Genomic DNA, 24,686 nt, shown 5'->3' on the forward strand with positions numbered 1-24,686 from the left:
ACACCCGAGGTGGTAATGTGGCTAAGACTGTCAATATCTTGATGCGTTTAGGTTATTTTGCTGTAAGGTCCTTTGAAAGAAATGGAGGCTTTAGCATTAAGTTCTGCCAGGAAGATTGCTGCGTCACTTATTACCTTCTCATCTATCCAATAATGTCTATTTCTTGTGGTATAAAAGACCAGTACTCACACGTTTGAGTTCGCAGATGCTGTCGCATTCATTGACCTCCATCCTCCCCACCACCTCCAAGATGGTTACTCCTCCCCACCACCACCAGGATGGTCCCTTCCTATACCTCCCAGGGGGTCGGCTGCGCCCCTGCCTTCATTTTCAGGCAAGAAATGCAGAGTACGGACCCTCGGATTGCGAGCTATGGACGGGGCCCACGCCAAAGAACTTTATTGCTTGCTGGGCTATCAATAAATGTATTTATTGTTACAGTATTTATTCTCCTGAGTCTTTCTGGAAGAACTGTAATGATTTGGTGAAGTGATATGCGGAATCTACCCGGAACTACTTGAGCTGTGCATTTACTGAAAAATAATTGCACACCTTACAATGTTTGTCAGCTAATCAGAATCAAACATTCAACAGCCCTGCAGTATAAAACATGTAAATGGAGCCATTATTTGTTATGCATCAGTTAAATCACTTTTAATAACTGAAGCATGAACATATGTTATATACACACTGTGCACTAATGATTAAATCTTAATTTCAGTCAATTTGTGTGAAATTCATAATCATCCTGGAATCATGACAGCCTGATAACTTATTTTTGTGTCACTGTATAAATATACAGTATCTGCAAAGTATTGGAGGGAATCATCTAAATGTATAATTGAAGGATTGCCACAGAAGAACCATGGTAGATCTTGGAAGAAATGGAGCATCCGCCACAGGAGGGTTATAAATTAAAGGCGGATTTCATATTAATGAAGATAATTTCCTCCTTCACAGGAGACGCAGATGTAAAGCTTGCCCATATATGATGAGGCACAGTTTTATTAATAGAATATTATATCCTGGGAGTGATATTACAGTAGGCCAGGTGCAACTGATGTTGAATCTATTATGTATAAATAAGATCCATTTTATATGTTAACCCCTGTGAATGTCCAGCGGAGTTAATTTACCACAAACTGCAAATGTCTTTCACCTGTGATTAAGGACAACCTGCTAGAGAGCACTAAGCCAGAGATCATTTTACATTATATAATATACACTCACCGGCAACTTTATTAGGTACACCTGTTCAACTGCTAGTTAATGCAAATATAAGTGAGTAGGGCATGCTCACTTCCGATTGGGATTCGCCCACAGTCAAGACGATCTGCTTAAGTTCAAACTGAGCATCAGAATAGGGAAGAACTGTGATTTAAGTGACACATGGCATGGTCGTTGGTGCCAAACGGGCTAGTCTGAGTATTTCAGAAACTGCTGATCTACTGGGATTTTCACGTGCAACTATATCTCTACAGAGAACGGTCAGAAAATAAGAAAATAGCCAGTGAGCTGCAGATCTGTGGGCAAAAATACCTTGTTAATGCCAGAATGGCCAGACTGGTTCAAGCTGATAGAAATGGAACAGTAACTCGAATAATCACAGCCGAGGTTTGCAGAAGAGCATCTCTGAACGCACAACACATCGAGCTACAGCAGCAGAAGACACAAGGGGTGCCACTCCTGTCAGATAAGAACAGGAAACTGAGGCTACAATTTACACAGGCTCAACAAAATTGGACAATTGAAAATTGGAAAAACATTGCCTGTTCTGATGAGTCTCAATTTCTGCTGCAACATTCAGATGGTAGGGTCAGAATTTGGCGTAAACAACATGAAAGCATGGATCCATCCTGCCTTGTATCAATGGTGCAGGTTGGTGGTGGGGGTGTAATGTGTGTGCGTTAGTTTGTGTGTGTAAAAATCTGTACTATCAAGGTGTACCTAATAAAGTGGCTGGTGTGTGTAATATCTTATGCCTATATAGCCCTCTGCCATGGGCTGCCTGCAACCAACCTTTTTATGTTAGCTGTAATATCCATCAATCCAAATAAGCTTTAAGGCAAACAGTGCTCTAACTATACGTAAAAAAAATCAGGATGCAACTTTGTTTTTTACACAGACTGACTCATCTTCATCAGTGGCAGGTGTCATGCAAGCATGCAGATTAATGGAAACATAGCTATCTTACATGGGTAAGTGTCCTAGCTGACAGTCAGTGGTATAACATGATAAAATGAAAATAAATCACGTGCAATATCAAAATAAAATATTCTCTGATTTCATCTGAATATTTTACTTATAGTCTGTGGTGGTTATGGCTCTAATGTCTTCATTTCATTAAGGATGAATGAAAGTAGAATGCGTGTGAAAGATATACGCATGATATTCATAATAGATGTCCATGAGAGGTTCCACGTTTTTACAATATAATATGCAGACTGATGCGAGTATAGACCTTCATTTTTGTCCTGTAAGAATAACTGATTTATTGTGTCTTGGAGATGCACAACTCAATAAGTCATCCGAGTAAATTATTAAAGCCTAGAGAACATAAAACCTTTTTACTGTTGGCTCATGCTCAATGTTCATCTAAACATATACAGTAAATGGGTTGAAGCAGTGGTGGAGCGTATGTAGGGTATTGATGACGTGCATGTGCCCGGGCGGATTTAGATATACAATGTTTGATCACCAGCACACCTCAATCTGGCCAACCCGGTCTCATCCCAAATCGTCATATAACTGACGTTTTGGGACGTCTTTTGACCATACGTCAATATTCGCCTTTTTAGGGCCCCCTTAAACGTCGGTAGATGAGGTTATGGGATCCTAACTCTACCCCATACCTAAACTTAACCCTAAACCTAACCCGTCACCTAACTGACGTTAAAGGTAAAGCGTCAGTTGTATGACGGCCCGGGATCGCCATCTACCGACGTTTAAGGGGGCCCTAAAAAGGCGGATATTGACGTATGGTCAAAATACGTCCCAAAACGTCAGTTATATGACGATTTGGGATGAGACTGTGTTAATCTGGCAGCAGAAATTTGTACACACATTATACAGAGGAGGATTATGGCCCTCATATTTAAAAAAATAATAATAAAATAGATGTTTGATAATATGTACCTTTTAGGTGAATCTGTTCTTGAATGCTGTGAATGGAATTCTTGACTAGATAATTTGACCTTGATTTGAAGGCTCTGCTCCTCTCCACTGATTTCTCGTTATTATGCGGTTGCGATAGCAGTTTGTGAATGTCTTGTGCTCTTATTCAATTAGACCTGAAATGAACTGGGAAGCGTTATATACGTAGAAGACCCACTGCAGCTTGAGTTTGTGTAAGACTGATCCCGCAGAGATGAAGGAAAGGAGAATGAGGAGAAGGAAGAGCGGTTGCACTCTGGAGTAGCTGCTGGCCTTTGAACTAATGAATAATGGATGAATAGATGAATTTATTCTCTGAAGCTTGAAGAAAAGTTTCATATAACAAGCAGAATGTTTTTTTCCTCAGTGATTAAGAGTGAGTAAATGTGCAGCTTATGAAATCAGTAAGTGGAAGTCTAATGGAAAATCTTGCACCCATGATTTAGTTGGTAGTATTGAACTTTTGTGAACAGCCAATGCTATGCTATATATATATATATATATATATACACATACATACATACATACATACATATACATACACACACATATATATATATATATATATGATATGTGATAAACCGCAATACTACTAATTCAAAGTAAAAATGACTCAAATATATAACAATCAACTAAATAAACATCATATTTAGTTAATACACTGTGACGTTTTGTTCTATTTTTTTTTGCACAAATCTGTTGAGTAAATTATTCAATTACTCATTCATAAAGACTATGCATACTTCCCAACGATATACAGTAGTAGGCAAAAAAAACAGTCCAAAATCATAAAAAAAACAATATGGATACGTTTAAGTGTCACATAGTTATTACTGTACTTATTTAAAAGATGAACCCACTCAGAGAGCATACAATTTCAGATGTAGCCACAGTCACGTTTCTTTCCAGAATCAGTTCATTTGAACAAATCGAATGAAGAAATCAATCAATTGTGCAGAAATAGTTAGGGGGTTCCAGGGAACGAAACTAATTTATTTATACTGTGCAAAGACATTTTAAATATGGTATTAATGCAAAAACTAATTTGAAATGCATACCCTGTTGTTCTATACAGTTATATCTTATGTATGCACAATTTTCAGACAAGCTTTCCTGCTTTCCATCACAATCAGCTACAAGTGAATACATGATCAGTTCTTTAATTACACGATTTAATAATTGCATTTAAATCAGCTTCATACTGTATTATTGTCATGCGTAGCATTTTATCCTGAATAAATTGTGGTCTGGTGGAGAATTAAAATGATGATTAATTCATGTCAGAAAGCCACAGCACATATTATCGTTACCGCGGAGGATGAATTAGCTCCCTGTGCTTTCTTCACATTGGGAAATTACAGTGCGTGTTGATGGGGTTAGGAGTCACGGACAGTCACAAAAACCTTGGGGGAACAAGGGTTAAATTAAGTCGGCTTTCCAGGAAGGTGGCCCCGAGCTGAGGATATGGGTGCCAGGGTATCGGGCTCTGGCTCTCTGGAGCTTTTTGTGATGCTGACTGGCACAAGCGCGGCAGAAACATTGCTCTGATTTAGCCTCTGACTGCATCCCTTGACTGGTGGTGAACTAACATGCACTGACAGACATTCTACCCCCTCTGCCCACAGCATAGTAATGTCAGAGCAAGCAAGAGAGAGATGGAGCTGTTTACAAACACGCACTCTAAAAGCAAATAACCACTGTAGTGCCGCAGCGAATAGATGCACACGGCAGTGTGGGGGGCCCGATTTACCTCATATTGACATTCGCAAAATATACACTCTTAGAAGAAAAAGTTCTATATAGAACCTTAAAAGGTTCTATCAGCGCTGCGTATTTGGAACCCCTAAAAGGTTCTATACAGAACCCTTTTTAAGAGTTCAATTTAAGAGTTCTTTATAACCAGAAATAAGGTTCTATATGGAACCTTTTGGGTTCATTCATTATCATTTAGTTTGTCCTTAAATATTTTGTTTGACAAACATCAAGAACCTAAAATGTATCTATGAATGCATGTGAATGATCACAAAATTCAAGATATGGGTGTTAGAAAATGTATATATTTATGTCATTTTATGTAGTTAATCAATATCACACATTCCTCCAAAAATCAGCATGATTAAAATGTGATATTAAGTTACTACAACAATTTAATAAACACAATTTAATTACAACCACAATGTTGCAGAATAATGTAATATATTAATGAATAATAGCCTATAAAGAACCTTTGTGCCAAAGGGGTTCTTTCTTATCATTAAGAACCTTTTTTTAGCATAAAAGGTTCTTTGGAGTTGAGTAAAGAACCCTATGCTTCATATACATAGAACATACTGTATATAGTATATAGAAGAGTGTATTGCCTGGTAGCTAACATAGTACTAATATATGACTATATAAACAAAAATGATGAAAAATGGAGATACTAGTTTTACGATATTTTAAATTGGGTCCCACTATATATTAAGTGGCTTTAAGTACTATGTACTTACATTAAAATGAATAATTTGATACAATGGACTTATTGTGTACATACATGTTTTTACATTGTACTTATATTTAAAAAATACCAGCATGTAATTACAGCAGTAACTAATTTATGTAATTACATCTGTAATTACACAGCTGACCCATCCCTTATACTTAAACCTATACCACCACACCTGCCCCTAACCTTACCCATATCACACCTCAATAGCAACATGAGCACAATAAGTACATTGTACTTATTTTTCAACGTAAGTACATAGTACTTAAAGCCACTTAATATAAAGTGGGACCTTAAATTGTATTCGTTTATTAAGTAAATGTCCGAATGTATTTTAGAGTGAAAAAAAGAAAAACTATATATATATATATATATATATATATATATAGTGTATGTTTCTACTCATTGTAATTGGTCCTCCCTGAAAGTAGAAACGAGCCTAGAATGCCTGTGCCAGGCCGGATGGATGTACCTTGACAACCTGGATGTCTCCCTCTGGCTAAAGCCTGGGCTTCAGTAATGCTGGTGCTAACTGGAACAGACAGCAGCTAATCTATTCCGCTCTCTCCTCATTCACAAACCTACTCTATATGAATCATTCTATTTATGTTCGTGACTGTGCATGAGCATTAAGGTTAGTTGTTAACAGTGCTTGAAGAGAGAGAGAAAAAAAAAAACAAGTGCCAGATGGTTTTGGAAGATTGTTGATCTCATGTACATCTACAAAAACATTTGATCTCTTCACTAAGTGGATGTTCTTAAAAAAACGGATACCCCCGATCGTTTCAGGCCTCCAATGGATATGCTTTTTCAGTGCAACGACACAAAACAGGGGCTTGGAGGATTAGATTATTTATGGCTATGGTGAGTTGCGGTTTATGGGGCCTAAAAGGCACTTACCTGTATACCAAAAATAACAATCAGGCGGACGTAGATAGCTCTGCCATCCTTTAAGCAAACCTGAGTGAAACTGAAAGCACATCAAAGCTTTCAAATTGAACTTAGGGTTGAGTTATATATATATATATATATATATATATATATATATATATTTTTTTTTTTTTTTCAGGCCAATCCCTGGACTCTGTTGGGATGGACAGAGCTGCTTTATTACACACTGTCATTTGGTCACATTAACAAACCCCCACAGACATATCCCTTTTGGGAGCGTTCCCCATTTACATTCCATTATTTAAATTTCCTCATGAGCAGAATTAATGACTCAGGCCTTCTGAAGAGGTGCCGCTGTTGCCGGCATCACTTAATTAGAATAATCTATCTCTACGGGTCAGGATGCATGAAAAGGGAGCACAGCAATGGAACGTTTCATTAGAAAAGTTCATTATCAAATAAATGGATTTGACTGAAGGTGCAAAGGTGCTTGGAATGAACATGGTTGTCTGAATATCTGTCCTTTGAGAGGGGAAGGAAGACAAAAAGCATAGCAGCTGGATATATTTTTTTTTTGGTATCTAAGGTAAAGTATTAGAAGCATAGTGGGATTCTGCACGGCAATTTAATGTCATACTGCAGCTTAATTGGTGTCGGAAATGGGACGTCTGAATGTTAATTATATTTGGTGAAGGCCTGTGCTTACTGCAGAGTGAATTATGAACCTGTGTCATTCATTGCAGCTCAAATTGGGAAATAACGATGTCCCACAGAGAAATGACCCACTGAGCATATAAAAAAAAAGCATATCTACTGTAAATGTTTTAATAATCAATGAATTCAAGGTGAAAATCAAAACGCTGTATCAGAAGTGATTTTAAGTGTCTTTTATTTGTTTAGACACACTAGATCACATGACCCAGAGCACAAAGAGGGAGAGAACAGGAGGTTGCTCTCTTTAAAGGGAACACACACTAGTTCCAATGAAACAACGCATAAATGAATTCTTCCATTTTTGAGACAGGGCAGTGATTTTTTGTGCACTGAATTGTTCTTGCTTAATAATAAAAATCTTTCATTATATACATTATGACCGATTACATCCGACCACACTTGGCTAAATAATATATTATCTTTTGTTCAAGAGATCTGGCTTTGATAGTGTTACAGTATGCCATGTGTCAAATATATTTAGCTTTTTCCTGATTGTATAAAGGGAAAAACATCTTTCTATAAAGAGTAAAATAATGAAGGAATAATGTACAGAATCATTATCACAAAAAAAAAAAAAAAAAAAAAAAAAAACGTCAGGTGTCCTTTATCAACCTAAAGGAGTTTATTTCGGGATAATGACCATGTTACTGTACAGTAACGTACACATTTTTGAGTTGATATTGGTTGAAATAATTCTATTAGCTCAATTGCAGAGACAATAGAGAAACAGAATAAAGAAAAAACTGCCATTATGGAGAAATATTTGACATTTGAATGCAACAATTCACCAATCAGAATCAAGTATTCCAGAGATGATTTTTAAAGGGATAGTTCACTTCAAAATGAAAATTCTGTCATCATTTACCTACCTGCAAGCTGCTTCAAACCTTTATAAATTGCTTTCTTCTGCTAAACACAAAGGCATACATTTTGAAGAATGTCAGTAACCAAACAGTTAACTGGACCCATTGAATTCCTTAGTATCTTTCTTCCATACTATGGAAGTCAAAGGGGCCCATCAACTGTGTGGTTAACATTCTTTAAAATATCATCCTTTGTGTTCTGCAGAAGAAAGAAATTCATAAAGGTTTGAAGCAACTTGAGGGTGAGTAATGACAGAATTTTCATTTTGAAGTGAACTATCTCTTTAAAGTAAACTGCCATTTTTACTCTTAAAAAAAGAACAGAAAAGCAGAAAGGGCAATATAATAATAATGATCATTGAATAATTATATTTAATATCTTTTAAAATATGTTTTAATAACAATTTTCAAGTATTGTTAGAATATTATTAAAAACCAACTATGCAGTATTTGTGTACACATCTTCTAACCTGTTTTCACAGTGGCATGTAAAAGGAAACAATCATGTAAAATAAGAGATAGATAATGAAGGATTAGCTGCTTGATCTGTTTTCTGATCTTCTTTTGAAGACTTATAACTTCATTTTGTCCAAAACTTCAAAAACGTATTAAAAACCAGACCAGAAATCTAAACAGGCTCGCATTAGCTTACAAATATTCTCAAATGCCCATTCATCAAACAGCTATCTACAGATCACACATACACATACAACAAACACATCTAGTAAATTTAGTTTCCGTAGAACCCTGCCCCGAATGCCCATTTTTTTTAGGCCAAAAACACATATAGATATTCGTATAACATGTATTGTTTGCACACAAACAACAAATAGTGCATAAAAATGAGAGACATAAAAGTAAAACGTGGACAACAGTTTCTATAGAGTGCATTCTCTTTTTACCTTAATTTTTGTTATGATTTTAACGATTCATTTGGCAGATTTTTGGATGGATATTGCTTAGCTGAGAAAGTGACCACAAGTACAGTATTCAGTCATGCACACAACAACTGACTGAGTTTAGCTATATAAACTTCTGGCGCAATAACAGAATAAGTACCAGATGGGTGTCAATGGATGAAGTCACATCTCCTCCAGAGATTCAGAGTCTGATGTCTGTGTTTGAGTCATGAGGAGGAGAGCTGCTGTAGAGGAGGCTGGGAGGTAGAGAAAGGGTTCGGGATGACTAAAGGCTGACTTTAAGAGGATCTTTAATCTTCTTTTGCAGTCAAGTTGAGAGTAAGACAACAGAGTAAGAGAAGGAGAGAGAGAGAGAGAGCGCGCAAGAGAGTGAGAAAAAGAGAGAGAGAGAGAAAGGGAGGACAGAAAATCCCGGGCAAGCTGATCACAGCTTGTCTGACATCAATCCAATCATCTAGTTTTTCCCACTGGCTCACTGGACACACAGCTGATTTTTTAGGCTAAAAAGAGAAAAAGAAAGTTCAGAAGGTCAGATGATACCTTATGATGCTCATTACAGCCCTGTAATCTAATCGGAAGCTCAATGACAACATTTCACAATCTCCGCTTTAGGACTTGGAGTGGTTGGTGTTCAATCCCGTGTCTCTATCAGACAGGTTTAAAAGCTAACGTCAAAACCCTGCACTCATAACAAAAGTACCCATCCATTTCTCGCTGTAATGACAGGGCTGGGAAAATCTGTACAAATTTCACCGGAACAAAGGATAATAATGTGCTGTGTAAAAACATGAGGGTGTTATGTAATTTACACATTACCATAACCCGAACTCGAATGCTTTAGTTTACACTAACGCAGCTAGATAGGGAGAGAGAGAGAAAAAAAAACAGATCTTGCAGTAAAATATACTGTAAGGGGGGCATTTTGAGAATCATTTCTATATCCTGTAAACCATGTTCACGTCTCATTAAATGTTTACAATGAAATATTGACAAGTGGCTTTTACCCTTGAAAGGGACAAATCTTCAAAAGTAATCGTAAAACGGTGGAAAATTTGTGACATTTGTCTTCTAGTTGTCAAAAAATATTCTATTGCTCTGACGGTTTTACATGGTAAAACTTGAATCAGGATAGCAATTCAAGGATCAAGCCATAGCCATTAAATGTTGTCATTTACTACAATTTGCTTCTTGAATCTTTTTTTTCCTGGATAACACCACAGTATAAGCAAGGAATCATTATCCAAGAGTTACACTATCTCAAGAAAAGCTGAAGGCTCAAGAACATCCTATAAATTTAGAGATTTGTGGGCACAGTTGCTTCAGTTATCAAAAAGGAGAGGCTGTAAATACCCTGTTGCTTAAAACAGATAGTCATTGAAAACTCTCCACACAAGCAAGATAAAGACTTGGTAGGGAAGCCATGGAATAGCAGAAATGATTTGTAGGAGCTATTAAGACTGAAGTTAATGTGCACCAGTAGACTATATCAAGAGCTCTGCAGAACACTTCTGAATGGAGGTGATGGTGAAGCTATTACTCAGAAAGAACCATCAAAATATACTGATTGTGTCTGAGCTGAAATGTGAGGGATAGAACTGATTAAATGATCAACAATTTGCGAAGTGACTAAATCTGAAAGTAACCACTTTAAAACATCCACAGTGTGTTATTTTTTTTAAATAATGTGCAATTTTTTCAGTTCTTTCAAATGAAAGTATCAAGAAGGTGAAATGAGTGACTCGATAAATGCTCTGATTTGTAGTGCTCCGTTTTGTAACCAAAACCCAAAGCAGAAAGCACACAATTAGAGTAGCAAACTGATTGCATGGAGCAATGACAGCACTAAATGCAGCCCTAATCTTTGACACGCTCCACTATTGTTACAACCAACATGAGCCAAAGTACGGACACTAAAACCCTGCGAAAACACCACTTCATGTGACATTTCGAAGGACTCTACTGAGGTTCAGGTCACTTGATACAGTGAGAGGGAGAGGACTGTTTATCTTTGCCATAGTAATGAAATACCCCAGATGCCTCTTCAAAGGGCAATCTGCATTCCAGGCCTCAGCACTAAATCATCCTTCATTTCCAAATGCCAGGCCTCAGAGGATTATTCACATAAATTCTGTAGCACACAATCTTTTTAAAACAGCCCAGTGAAATGTAGGAAGACCTCCCCTCAGTTGTCTAAAGTAAATTAAAAGCCTTCAATCAAGACTCTCTCTTTGACCATCACTTCAGTGGCTTATTCTTTAATAATTGCTTGAATGCATTAAAATGGTTGTTTTACATACTGCACATTTGGTGGCATTGAATTATAATTTTGTTTATTTCCTCACAAACAAAATGAATTTATGCATCAAGCATTACAGCATTTCTTTATATTTGACCTTTTTTTTTTTTTACTATACGTATTTAAATGAATACTCAACTTTGGAGAGTTACATTAGTATAAACTCACCTAAAGGAAAATTAGGAACACCCTTCTAATACTCTGTTTGACCCCCTTTAAGTGTGCCGTAACATTTAAACGATGCCCAATTGGCACTAAGCCACATCATTACACCACCACCACCAGCCTGCACAGTGGTAACAAGGCATGATGGATCCATGTTTTCCATTCGGTGTACGCCAAATTCTGACTCTACCATCTGAATGTCTCAAAAGAAATCGGGACTCATCAGACCAGGCAACATTTTTCCAGTCTTCAACTGTCCAATTGTGGTGAGCTCTTGCAAATTGTAGCCTCTTTTTCCTATTTGTAGTGGAGATGAGTGGTACCCAGTGGGGTCTTTTGCTGTTGTAGCCCATCCGCCTCAAGGTTGTGTGTGTTGTGGCTTCACAAATGCTTTGTTGAAGACCTTGGTTGTAACGAGTGGTTTTTTCAGTCAAAGTTGCTCTTCTATCAGCTTGAATAAGTCGGCCCATTCTCCTCTGACCTCTAGCATCAACAAGGTATTTTCGCCCACAGGGTTGCCGCATACTGGATGTTTTTCTCTTTTCACACCATTCTTTGTAAACCCTAGAAATGGTTGCACGTGAAAATCCCAGTAACTGAGCAGATTGTGAAATACTCAGACCGGGCCATATGGCACCAACAACCATGCCATGCTCAAAAATGCTCAAATCACCTTTCTTTCCCATTCTGGCATTCAGACCACACCCCTAAATGCATTAAAGCAACTGTCATGTGATTGGTTGATTAGATAATTGCATTAATGAAAAATTGAGCAGGTGTTCCTAATAATCCTTTAGGTGAGTGTATGCATCACATGCCTCATTTTTAAAGGTGCACAACAGAACCTTGGTTTTCTATCCCTGTCTGTGGTTGAAACATTTTTTTTCTTCTTCTGCACAATTGAATCTGATTGTTTATACGCATGGTTGCCTCTGAGCACCATATAAGAGCAGATCTGTATACAGCAAGACCCACGGACATTAAGAAGAAAATCCTAAAGTCATATATGGATGCATCAAATGATGCCTGTGCAAGTAACATAAACTGCCATTAGTATACATTTTACCTAAAAACCCCCCCTGTAATTTCAACTTTAATGCAGAACGAAGCAAAAAAACATTGAATGGGTATGGGTCATTAGATATCATTCAACAACAACAACAAAAATATTTTTTTGTCATAACACAAAACATGTATTTATGTCTTTATTGCGAGTTGCTATCAGCAGCAAAAAAGAAGAAAGAAAAAAAAGAATCCAAGTGAAATGGATTAATTTTGCATATATATATATATATAAACTCTTAGGGCAAAAGTAAGCTTTATCCTATTTCCAAGATGTTACTTAACAGGTCAAGCTCACAAGCTGAAATCTGTTATGCAGAAGACAAACTGTAGGCCTACTTTCATCATGTTGTTTTCATACAGCATTTGAACTTGTTGCCTTTTCACTTAAAATAGCTGTACAAAACATGCCATCCGTAGTTAATAATTTACAGTTCTCACATCCCAAATTAAGCAAAACGAGGTAGCCTGGAGCAAAATTTTACATAATAATCTTCAGAGCTTTAGGTCCCACGTTCAAACTAAATTGCTGTTGCCAAACCAACGCTGACCTCCATCCACCTTCTCCCTCCTACCTTCCCTTCTTTCCTCCCTCCAGTGTAATTTTCAAGTGCCAAGCTTAAGTACGACGTAATGGTCCGATTTACACCCGTGTAGTGTTTTATGCATGCTTCTACCTTGCAGAGTAATTTATATACTGAACAAATAGATTTAACAATTTAATATTTTACTTTTGTGAAGAAAATAAAGTGTTTTTGTGTTGAAACAAACATTTCATCAAATTTCACAGTGACATCATACTTTTGATCCTGAGACCCTTTCAATTCCAGGGACTAAAAAGTAAACGATTTGCAGTTGTGGTGATTCATTCTTCTCCTAAAGCAGTGCTCAAGCAGCTTCCCTATTAAGCTTCAGAGTGGAGGGTGGGTGTCTTAGGATAGAGACATCAAAGCGCCATGGTCTGATCTGTGATGCAAAATGGAGTAAGCTCTTGGGGCATACAATTTGGCGTTGTGGGATTGTGTATGCTAAATGCTGTTCTTCATGTGTAGGGTCCTCAGAATGAATCTGCCCACAATAGTGAAATTTTAGAATTTTACAGTACATAAAAAAAGTAGTCAATTACTGATTTTTATTATTAAAAATTAAAGCTTTATTGAGTCAAATTCTGTCATGGCAACTGAGAGTTTGACATGGTAATGAATATGACAATGTTGATATGTTAGATCTTTTATATTACTGCTGCTGCTGCAGAGCATATAACTTGCAACTGCCAATACATACACGACACGCTGCTGTGAGCATTACAGACATGCTGCTGCTGTACAATATAGCATATCTGAATTACCCATAGCAGATCTACACAGGTGGAGCTGGGGAAGGGTGAGGGTTTCTGAAAGTGTGGTGCAACTACTACAGTAAATGCTGACCAAGCATTTGAAGGTTGAGCAGCGAGCTCATTGGCTACTGATACAGCAGGAACCAATTAGCTGTGCCCTATAAAGGAATGATGTGATTGCAAGCAGATTGGGCAAAGGACATATCAGCCTGTGCCATCTTGAGTTTCATGACAGAACTTCAGCTTTGTGTTAAATAAAGAGGCTGTTTGGGCTTATTTTGGCAGACCTAAATGCTTATATAGGATCTGTTCAGTCTAAAATTTAATATGGAAAACTACAGGCAAGCATTACATGTAATAATTTAATTTAATTTAAGATAAACTTTTTGGCATAATGTTTTCATGAAGAACATTCATGGAACTTTTCCATTGCACTATTTTTAGTGGTTACCAGGACACAATCAATCCCATTGAAGAACCATTTTTTGTTCCCCAATGAATCATTCAGTGACAAGAGCAATTTTTTTCTTAGCGTGAAAAACATTTAAATAATTGAAAACACCATTTTCACTACAGGACAAGCAGTTGAATGGATTGAATGTGAGCAAAAATGGAATTTCTGTCATTATTTACTGACATGTTGTTCTTCTAACCTGTATGGCTTCTGTGAAAAAAGACAAGTCAATGTGGGCTAATGATGTTTCAGACTCACTGACTTTCCTTTTATTTCTTCAAAATACATTCTTTTGTGTTCGACAAAAGTAATAAACAACACAAGGGCGGGTAAATGCTATACTATCCCAGGAGAGTCACAGTCACTATTAAACATTCTTCTCCACATTGTAATTTGTCAAGACAAAAAGCGTTTAGTTAAGTAGAGAAGAAAATAGTTTTCAAATGTATCAAATTAATTTCAATCTCTCAAAAGACGATACTCATTTGACATGATATAAATCAACTCAAAGCAACTGGGATACAAACTTGTGTTAATTTAAGCAAAAAATACTTTTTACTATGTGATTTTGGGAGTAATGGGACTTAAGCACAGAGTAAGACTGAATCCAAAAAAAAACAAAAAAAAAAACACTGCTTCTGTTTCTGTTTTTATCCTCTGTCACACGTAATAAGTCCTCATCTTGTCTCATCACAATATGAAGCCAAAAGCAAACAATTTTGTTTGAAGACTGTCATAGGCTATTTGTTCAGACTGTAACACAATCAATACTTCATGTTTTATTGCTGCTTGGAGTGCAGAGATGTTTATTTTACACAGAAAATCAAGATTACCTCAGGGAGCTTACTTCTTGTGTGAGACAAACAAATCAGCCAAGATGGTGTTTGGAAAATGGGCCAAGCAAGATTGAAGGCAAATAGCTTGTTGCAGACAGGATGAGACTGGAATCAAAGAGCTGTCAGGTGGAGATGTCAGAGACATGTCTTCCTGGCTGTAAGGTTGCTGAGCAGGAGAATTATAGGGGGAACAAGAGGACGGACAAGAGAGGGGTACAGGGTCAAATGATTTCATTAACCAGCAGGGTTAAGCCCATAACACACCAAGCCGACGGTCGGCCGTCGGGCAGTTTTTGTGCGTTGGCTGACTAAGTTGTTCCGCACCGTCGCCTGAAAATAGTCCTCGTCGGCTTTGTTTCGCCCGATTGTTGAATCAGCGTTGGGCCGTCGGGCAAAGAGAACTCTTGATTGGCTGTTCAGTTTAGTCAGTGCACGAGAATAAAAGCAAAACAGCAAGCAAAGAAGTCAAAAAGGTAAAGATAGAAGGCTGTTCTTATGTTACGTCATCTCATACGAGTGTTTCTTGGCGAATATTTCAATATTAACATGAACGGAGTGGAAGAAAGAAAGCGTTTAGCAGGATTGATATTCAAAACGCTTTGTTTACGGTATGTGTATCTGCAGCTGACAGCAAGTGTATATGAATTGTGTACAGGTCCTTGCAACATGGGGCCATGCATTATCATGCTGCAACATGAGGTGATGATCATGGATGAATGGCACAACAATGGGCCCCAAGATCTCGTCACGGTATCTCTGTGCACTCAGAATGCCATCAATAAAATGCACCTGTGTTCATTGTCCATAACATATGCCTTCCCATACCAAACCCCACTGCCACCATGGGCCACTCGATTTACATCGTTGACATCAAGGTATTAGTGTATAGGGTTGATTGGTATAATTATAATGATACTTTTTATAATTAGCATTGAACTGAAGAGTGTGCTGTGTATTTAAATAGGCTTGTTTGAGATGAGCAAATTCTGCGCAGAATCGATCACCGGTGATCAGCGCGAGATGCATGCCGGTTAGAAATGTGTCCGAGAACGGTCCGCCTGGCTCTGATGTCATGCCGACGTATGTCAAAAAACTCTCGCGAGCGCAAGGCGGAAGGGTCGGATTCTGCAGTCGCGCGCAGTTGCTCTCCACCGACTGCGCTGATCAAAAGCATGATGGGAAACGACTTGCTGACGACACAGCTTAATGCTCATTGGTTTAAACAACAGTGATGAAGGTAAATTCCATATTCATTAAGCTAAATTCTCCAAATCAAGGCCATGTTTTATTTATTTATTTATTTCAAATTGAAACTGATCTATATTGTGAATCTCTTAAACGGGTTAAAAATAAGAAAGCTATAGTCAGTAACTCAAATATACTAGGCCTACTCTAAAATGTTCAAGTGAAAAATAGCTCTCATTTTATAGATGATGAAGTTTTTAAGTCTGTCTATTTAAGCTAAGCTTATTTTGATTTATTTATTTAGGTTATTTTATTATTAATTTTATTCTGATGTTTATTTATTTGTCGCTGTATAATAGGCCTATTTGTTTCACGAATTGTGGTGCTTGTAGGTAGGCTGTTTGTAACTTGCATTCTAATAAAAAGGTAAAATAAATAAAAATAAAAGAACAACAGATGAATTGTTCTCTTTTAAAATGTTTGATTTTAAAACTGATATCATGTTTTATGTGTATACATATGGGTGAATAAACTCTCTGACAGTGCCATATGGGTTATATTTCATTTTTGTTAAAACAATAGGCTAGGCTACCTATATAAAAACACGTCTGTATTAAAGAAAAAAAAAGATTGATAAACACATAGGCTATTTGGAATGTAATTAAATAACAAGTACTTTGGGTGTCTTGTTCATTATATTTATTTTTATATAAAAGCAACAGTTTATTAGCAACACGTGCACGAGCGTGAATCCCGTTAATCCCGCGATATCCGCCTTTGATCTCACAGATGTCTGATTCACTGCGAGAACCGAGATCTGTCCGGCTTTATTGCGCTTTTTTCACTCCTCCCCTCACTGCAGCCGCCTACTCTCGACTACATTGCAGGCGAGGCGAGGCGCATCTCAAACAAGCCTAATGTGTGTGTTGAACGAAATTGAGTTATTTGACCTTTTATTTGACCTGTTGATGGTTTTTTCCATGTTATGATTGCTGAGAAATGGTAGTACCCATGGGTATAAATGCACACACAAGGAAGTGGTCGAGAGAGAAAAAGGTTTTTTTCTTATTTTGTCACTGGAGGTAGTGAGTGCAGATCTGCTGAGTACTCTGAATGCATTATAATCCCTGCTCTAAGGTTATTGTTTTGTATACTAGTTTTTTTTTCTGTTTTTTTCGGCACCTGTAAGCACCAGACACTCTCCTGGCTTGGAAGAATTGAAAAAGTGAAACCGGCATTTAACGTTCTCCATGTGTTGATTAAAAGAACTCTAGACGGCATCTTTGATTGATGAGAAGGTCATTAGGGAGGCATTTTATTGTATACTTTTCAGTTTAATGTACTGAACATCACCTTTAATAAACAATGAAGAAAGACAAGATTCCTAATAGATTTCATAGGCAATTTCATAACCTTTAAGTTGTCATTTGCAACAGCTAGTAAATTGAGATTTGTAGTCGCCATGTGTGGGATTATTTTTATTTAAAGGTAGGGTATGCAATTTTTGGAAAGGCTAACAACAGCAAGCTAGCTTTGAAAGCATAAGATCAAAGCACATAGCATGCAATAATATTGAACGTAAACAATTTAAAGACAAAACTCTGATTTGTACCACCTGATTGTTGCCGATATATTTCCATGAAAATTGCGCAAAATTGCGAGTCAGAGGAGATTAACAGCTCTGAGTAGAATATCACGGGTTGCCATCTCTTAAACATGGTATGAAGGCAGCATAAGCTCATTGGGTCACATTCACTAATAATTGTGTGGATTATTTACTATTTGAGAACTTCTCGTGAAAAATCTCCAACTAATTCATTACACGTTCGCACACACTTAAATTTGTTGTTAACATCGTTTAATCATGTTAGTGACTTTGGAATATTCTAAATGATCGGCCATGTGCACAAGCTCAATACTTTACATAAAACCATCCTAATACATAATTCACACCAAATCATCTCCATATAAGGGCTTTACGCACACACTTTCCTCACAGCTTTTCGTCACTCTCGTCAAACTTGCCGCTGTTTGCACTGTTTGCAGACGCGCTCTCGCCTGATCCTCGAGCAGTGTCAATATGCCATTCTCACCAGCTATCATTAGCCAGCTGTACACACACGTATATCTGCGTTATTCAGATAAGAACTGTTTATGAATTGTGTAACATGGGGCCATGCATTATCATGCTGCAACATGAGGTGACGATCATGGATGAATGGCACAACAATGGGCCCCAAAATCTCGTCACAGTATCTCTGTGCACTCAGAATGCCATCAATAAAATGCACCTGTGTTCGTTGTCCATAATATATGCCTTCCCATACCATAACCCCACCGCCACCACGGGCCACTCGATTCACAACGCTGACATCAGCAAACCCCTCACCCACACATTCTGTCTGCCATCTACCCTGTACAGTGAAAACCGGGATTCATCCATGAAGAGAACACCTCTCCAAAGTGCCAGACGTCAAACGAATGTGAACATTTGCCTACTCAAGTCGTTTACAAAAATAAACTGCAGTCAGGTTGAGACCCCAATGAGGTTGACAAGCATGCAAATGAGCTTCCCTGAGACGGTATCTGACAGTTTGTGCAGAAATTCTTTGGTTGTGAAAACCAATTGTTGCAGCAGCTGTCCAGGTGGCTGCTCTCAGACGATCTTGTAGGTGAAGAAGTTGGATGCGGAGGTGCTGGGCTAGTGTGGTCTACAAGTCCTTAAAAGTGGTCTGCAGTTGTGAGGCTGGTTGGATGTACAGCCAAATTCTCTAAAACGCCTTTGGAGACGGCTAATCGTAGAGAAATTAACATTCAATTCCTGGGCAACAGCTCTGGTTGATATTCCTGCAGTCAAAAAATGCTCCCTCAAAAAATGTGACATCTGCGGCATTGTGTTTGTGATAAAACTGCACATTTTAGAGTGGCCTTTTATTGTGGCCAGCCTAAGCCACACCTGTGCAATAATCATGCTGTGTAATCAGCATCTTGATATGCCACACCTGTGAGGTGGATGGATTATCTCGGCAAAGGAGAAGTGCTCACTAACACAGATTTAGACAGATAATATTTGAGAGAAATATGCCTTTTGTGTACATAGAAATGGGGTCCTGCGCACCCAACGCAGACACATCAAGTATAAACAAGGCTTTACTACGTGTCAGCGCATGTTCTGATCGGTAAAGGGGCACAGACCTCTCCCGAATCATCTCCAGCAGTAGCAGCATTCGAAGCACCAACTCCGCCTCTGTCTCCCTTGTAAGCTGATATTAGTATGAAAGCCGCATGAAAGATTGTGACCAAAACTGGTACTGCAATCACTTTCAAATTACCGTAGAGCGGTGAAAAAAAAGCTGTAAAAATACACCAAATACAAACTACAGACTAATTAAGAAATGAATACTGGAAGAAAGGATTACAAAGAATGGACATCATTATGGTGATATTAAGTAATTTTTCACTGTAGACCAACAAATATTTTCCATGAGAATGTTGTTAGTTCTTAGACATACTTTATGACAAAGAACAGGAACACTGTGGGAAACAACAGTTGCAGTTACCAGTTATCATTTTTTAGTGAAACCTGTCAAAACACCAATCAGAACCATGCTGTACACTGCATTAGAGAAAGATGGGAATTTAGGAAGGTGTGATTTTGTATGTAGTAAGTATGCTGTTCCCGTGCACATGCTTTGATGGATGTTGCAACAGGAGTGTAGTGATGTCATGGTAATGAGGATGTCGGCCGGGTTTGACCTACTGATACGGGAGTCGAGGAGAATTGAGTCTTTTGCCTCTTTCTTATTCTGTCCGTATCTTATAGCCTCTATGTCCTTTATTATCAATGGTCTTATCTGTGTTAATCAGAAAATCACATGTAAGCCTACACAGAACCATGGTGTCATTGGCCACTTGCTTACAGTATGTGTGTGTAACCACACTAAAATGTTTGTATCTTACACAAACATACAGAGACCTGTATCAGAAACAAACAATAATTAGCAATAATTTGCCAGAACTGCCTTAATTCTTTGTGGCATATATTCAACAAGGTGCCGGAAACATTCCTCTGAGATTCAGGAGAGGAATCTCAGATGAGGTCCATATTGAGCAGCAGATTTGTATTTATAAATATTTAATACACGCCGATAGTGGTTTTTCCGCTTACAAAGCATGTAGAAGTCTGTAATTTTTATCATGGGTACTCTTCAACTGTGAGTGACGGAATCGAAAAAAAAAAAACAGAAAATCACATTGTACTGTATGTCCATTTGAATGATGTATTAATTACCTTAAGATTGGATTGTGTTGTTAATAGGCACTTACCTAACCCTAAAATATGTTTTGTGCCTTTAACAAGTGCTTTCGATTCGCTTCTTTCTGATCTTAATGGTATGGAAAACACTTGAGTTTTGCCACAGACTGTCCCAGTGTCTAGAACAACTGATTCAAATGCAACTGAATGCGGGTAATTATTACTTTACCCCACCTCTTCTTGTTAATCTAGTCCAGTCCAAATAAAGCTTTAGCACATACACTCGCTACCGGTACAATTTAGAATTGATTAGAAGGTTTTAACTTCTGTATTTAAAGCCTCTCAGGGTCTGGATACAGTTTACATTAGCTACAGTACAGATCTTACAGACTGTACTATCGAGTTTACACTGAATGGATACTTGCTATAAAAAAGGGAAGGATTAAATGGTCTCTTCTTTACTGAAATGGCGCTTTTCCACTGCTGGTATGGCTCGGTACGGCTCAGTACGGTTCAGCTAGGCACGGCACAGTTCGGCTCGCTTCGCTTTTTCACTGCGTGGTACGATAGTTAGTTAGTACCGCTAGTTAGTAGTTAGCAGTTAGTACCGCTTTAAAGTGGGTGGGATTAGTTTAAAAGCAGTCGCTACAGCGGTGGCTGTTACTGGCTATTTAAATCTAGCGGGTTTGGTTTCTTGCGTCACAAATACAATGACGCTGGTAGTGACGATTCTGTCTGACCAATCAGTGATCTGCAGTGTTTCACGTCACATTTTAGTACTGGCACGGTATGCTTGGAACCTCAACAGAGTATGTACCATTTAAAGCGAGCCGTACCGTACCATGCAAGTGGAAAACTCTCAAGCACTGAATTTACTGTTTATATACTGTATGTGCAGAAATTCCATGACTGTGCAAAGCACGCAAATACTGTACTCGATTGGTTGTCTGTTTCAAAGCATCTAGCTTTAATATTCTAAATACAACATTGTTTCACCCTGTACAAGTTTGGCACTGCGATGCGGGTCAACACTGCACAGTGTTTCACAACCCTGGGTAAAAAGCAGAGCGAACCCTGATTCTAAATAAAAAATGTAAAACGTTACTTTCGCGGGGATAAAGTATCAGTATCGTTACAGATACTTTCACAGCACAGTGTGAAAAGCCCTTCTGTGTTATACTGTAAAATATCATTTTTATAACTGTATTCGGAAATTCCTAATGCATTACAGGGCATATGTCCAACACGCCAATGTCCAGTTCTGTTTGTTTGGTTTTACTTTTTTTTTTTTTTTTTTTTAAGGAATCAATATAAAAAAAGAGTACAAGTAAACAAACATAACAGTAAGAGAAAAAACAAACAAACAAACAAATGAACAAACAAACAAAATAATAATACAAAAGGAGAAAAGTGAGCCAACGTATACAAATATACAATCAAAATCGACAGATGGCAATACGGATGCATCTATATCTCTCTTACCTACACGTATAAACCCATACACGTGCATACATATTCATACACACATATCTGCATGTATACACACATACCCATATATCCATACATATATACATACATATACATAGACATACATTCATATATATATACATACATACATACATACATGCATCCTCTACATACACAAATATATACATACATACATACATACATGCATCCTCTACATACACAAATATATACATACATACCTACATACACATACCCTCATACACACGTACACACAAAAAAAAATTAAGGGGAAAAAAAACAATTTAAAAAAATAAATAAAAATAAATAAATAAAATAAAATAAAATAAAAAAAGGTACAAAGATTATACAAACAAAACAAAAAACAACAAAAACAAAGGGGAAGAAAAATAGAAATTAAAAAATAGGGAGGATGAAGAGTTAAAATGGCTATTGCATATTGATTTCACTTGAGTTTGCAGTTGCACCTTACTCTCCTGAATGTTTTTTTTTCCTTTTTTTCCCTTTTTTTCCCTTTTGTTTGGTTTTACATTTTTTTGTGTCTATGTATTTGTGTGTCAAACAGTCAACTAGCTGAGGTAGTCCACTTAAAACAAACCACCTGAATACAGACAGCAGACAGAGAACAGAACACCCTCAAAACATATGCTAACTGACCACGGGATAGGGAAGACATCCAATATGATGATGAAAAGGCTGGACATCTGACAGCTAGGCCTATGTAGATGGAGTCAAGCTGGACTTTAAAAGAACTTTAAGAAATAAAATATTAAATATTAAAAAAAAAAATCTACAGAGGAGAAAGTTTGAAGTATTTTTCTTAGTGATGTATTTTAGATCTGACAAAATGTAGTCTTAATGCTAACTAAAATCTTCATTTTGGATGAGCTCCTAATGTTTGCACAGCTAATGACCCGTGTGTTGAAAGAAGGGGGAAGCTCCAAACAAAAAGATTAACTGCCAATTCAAAGTACTGAAATCACAAGACTCTTAAATACAAGAATACAGTAGATTTAAAGCAGGACTCATTCATGGGTATATCAGTGGGAATAAAAACTACACTTTAAGGATCAATAAATTCAAGAGCAATCCAAAATGCCCTGGAACCTATCACCGCTTCCAGGAAATCTATTTAGTACATTAGTTGGTAATACTTTATTTTGATCCCCCACCTTAGAAAGTCTACTAATTATAAATAACTTTGCAAATGCATGTCAACTAGCAGTCAAAGAGTATTATTTTATATATTATATTATATAGTATTATATATTATTTATATACAAATTATATACAAATATATTATTTTGATGGTCCCCGAACAGATATTATACTGACTATCAGTAGCTTTTCAAGTACATGTCTTAGAGGTTTAGAGGTTAGGTTTTATTTTTTAAGGACCAGGAGCTTTAAATACTATGTATGGATTGGATCAGTATTTCAGTTTCGAGTTGTGACATTTCCCCAAGGTTTTATTTTGTGCTTGATTTTTTTTGTGTGGAATTTCCACACACTGCTCTGGACCATAATTGGCAGTGGCAATGAGGCTAGCTCTGGAAGTGACTGAGTCACACATTCACTCAATTTGAAACAGGTTGATTATAATAAAACAAATGAATGGGCAGTGCCTGCCTAATGGTTAGAGTCAGACTGGTAACCCAAAGGTTTGATTCTCAAAACCGGCAGGAAATGACAGAGGTGCCCTAACCTACAATCGCTCCCCCAGTGCCACAGCAAAAAATAGCTGCCCACTGCTACGGTTGTGTGTGTCCACATTTTGCTGTGTGTGTGTGTGTGTGCACTACTCACTGTTCCTAATGTGTGTGCACGAACTTGGATGGGTTAAATGCAGAAGGCGAATTCCGAGTATGGTTTACCTTACTTGGCCCCGGCCTATTGATTGTTTACCATACTTGGCCTTGACATGTCACTTTCAATTTCACATTTTCCATTTGCACTTACTTGTTTTGGTGCTTGGAGCCCTGCAGGTGTGCATGGTACTGTGCCACTGAATTCAGTGTGACACTACAGACATCACATGTGTAGCAGCGTTTTAGACCTAAAGAGAAAACAGACACAAGTTTATGTTATTAGCAAGTACAAAAAATTAAATGCACATAACCTAGCATGGCAACCAAGAAGCTGAGAAATCTCATCACGTATGTCTTTCAATGACATTATATTTAGGCTATAACATTTAGAGGACAAAATAAAATATTTTGCTATATTTGGGTTGTGGCATTAAAAAAACAAGCACTCTCTTTTTGTCCACAGCCTCTCCACCATGCTAAGCTAAAAGCAGAGTGGTCAATCAACCCTTATCATGTCATTTCCGAGAACAGAAAGACTAACTGGAATGAGATAACACTGGTTTCTATCTCTCTCAGTCAGCAGAGGCTCACACGGGTCACTGCTCGGCTGGGTTTCGCAGTTCTGCCTGATCAACTCTCCTGATTACCATGCCCTGAGTGTGTGTGTGGAGAAAATCAATTAAAGAGACATAAATATAGAAATGCCAAGCGTTTTTTATTTATATATTTATTTGAGTTTAAGAACTACTTTGCAATTACAATGGAAGGTCTCTCC

General features: G+C 37.5%; 1 protein-coding gene across 2 annotated transcripts in view; it reads right to left on the minus strand.

The window, feature by feature from the left end:
• Positions 1–9,061: 9,061 nt before the first annotated feature.
• Positions 9,062–24,686, minus strand: part of zmat4a (zinc finger, matrin-type 4a) — a 92,175-nt gene continuing 76,550 nt past the window's right edge. For both annotated transcript variants that reach the window (XM_089130356.1, XM_039659932.2), the window contains 2 exons: positions 24,063–24,159; positions 9,062–9,526 (listed from right to left, as the gene is read on the minus strand). In XM_089130356.1, coding sequence (XP_088986482.1) covers positions 9,499–9,526; positions 24,063–24,159 — 125 coding nt within the window. In that variant the 3' untranslated portion in view covers positions 9,062–9,498. The remainder of the gene's footprint in view (positions 9,527–24,062; positions 24,160–24,686) is intronic.

This window comes from Pimephales promelas, chromosome 4, assembly GCF_988280905.1.
Source record: "Pimephales promelas chromosome 4, fPimPro1.hap1.1, whole genome shotgun sequence".
NCBI classification, from domain to species: Eukaryota; Metazoa; Chordata; class Actinopteri; order Cypriniformes; family Leuciscidae; genus Pimephales; species Pimephales promelas.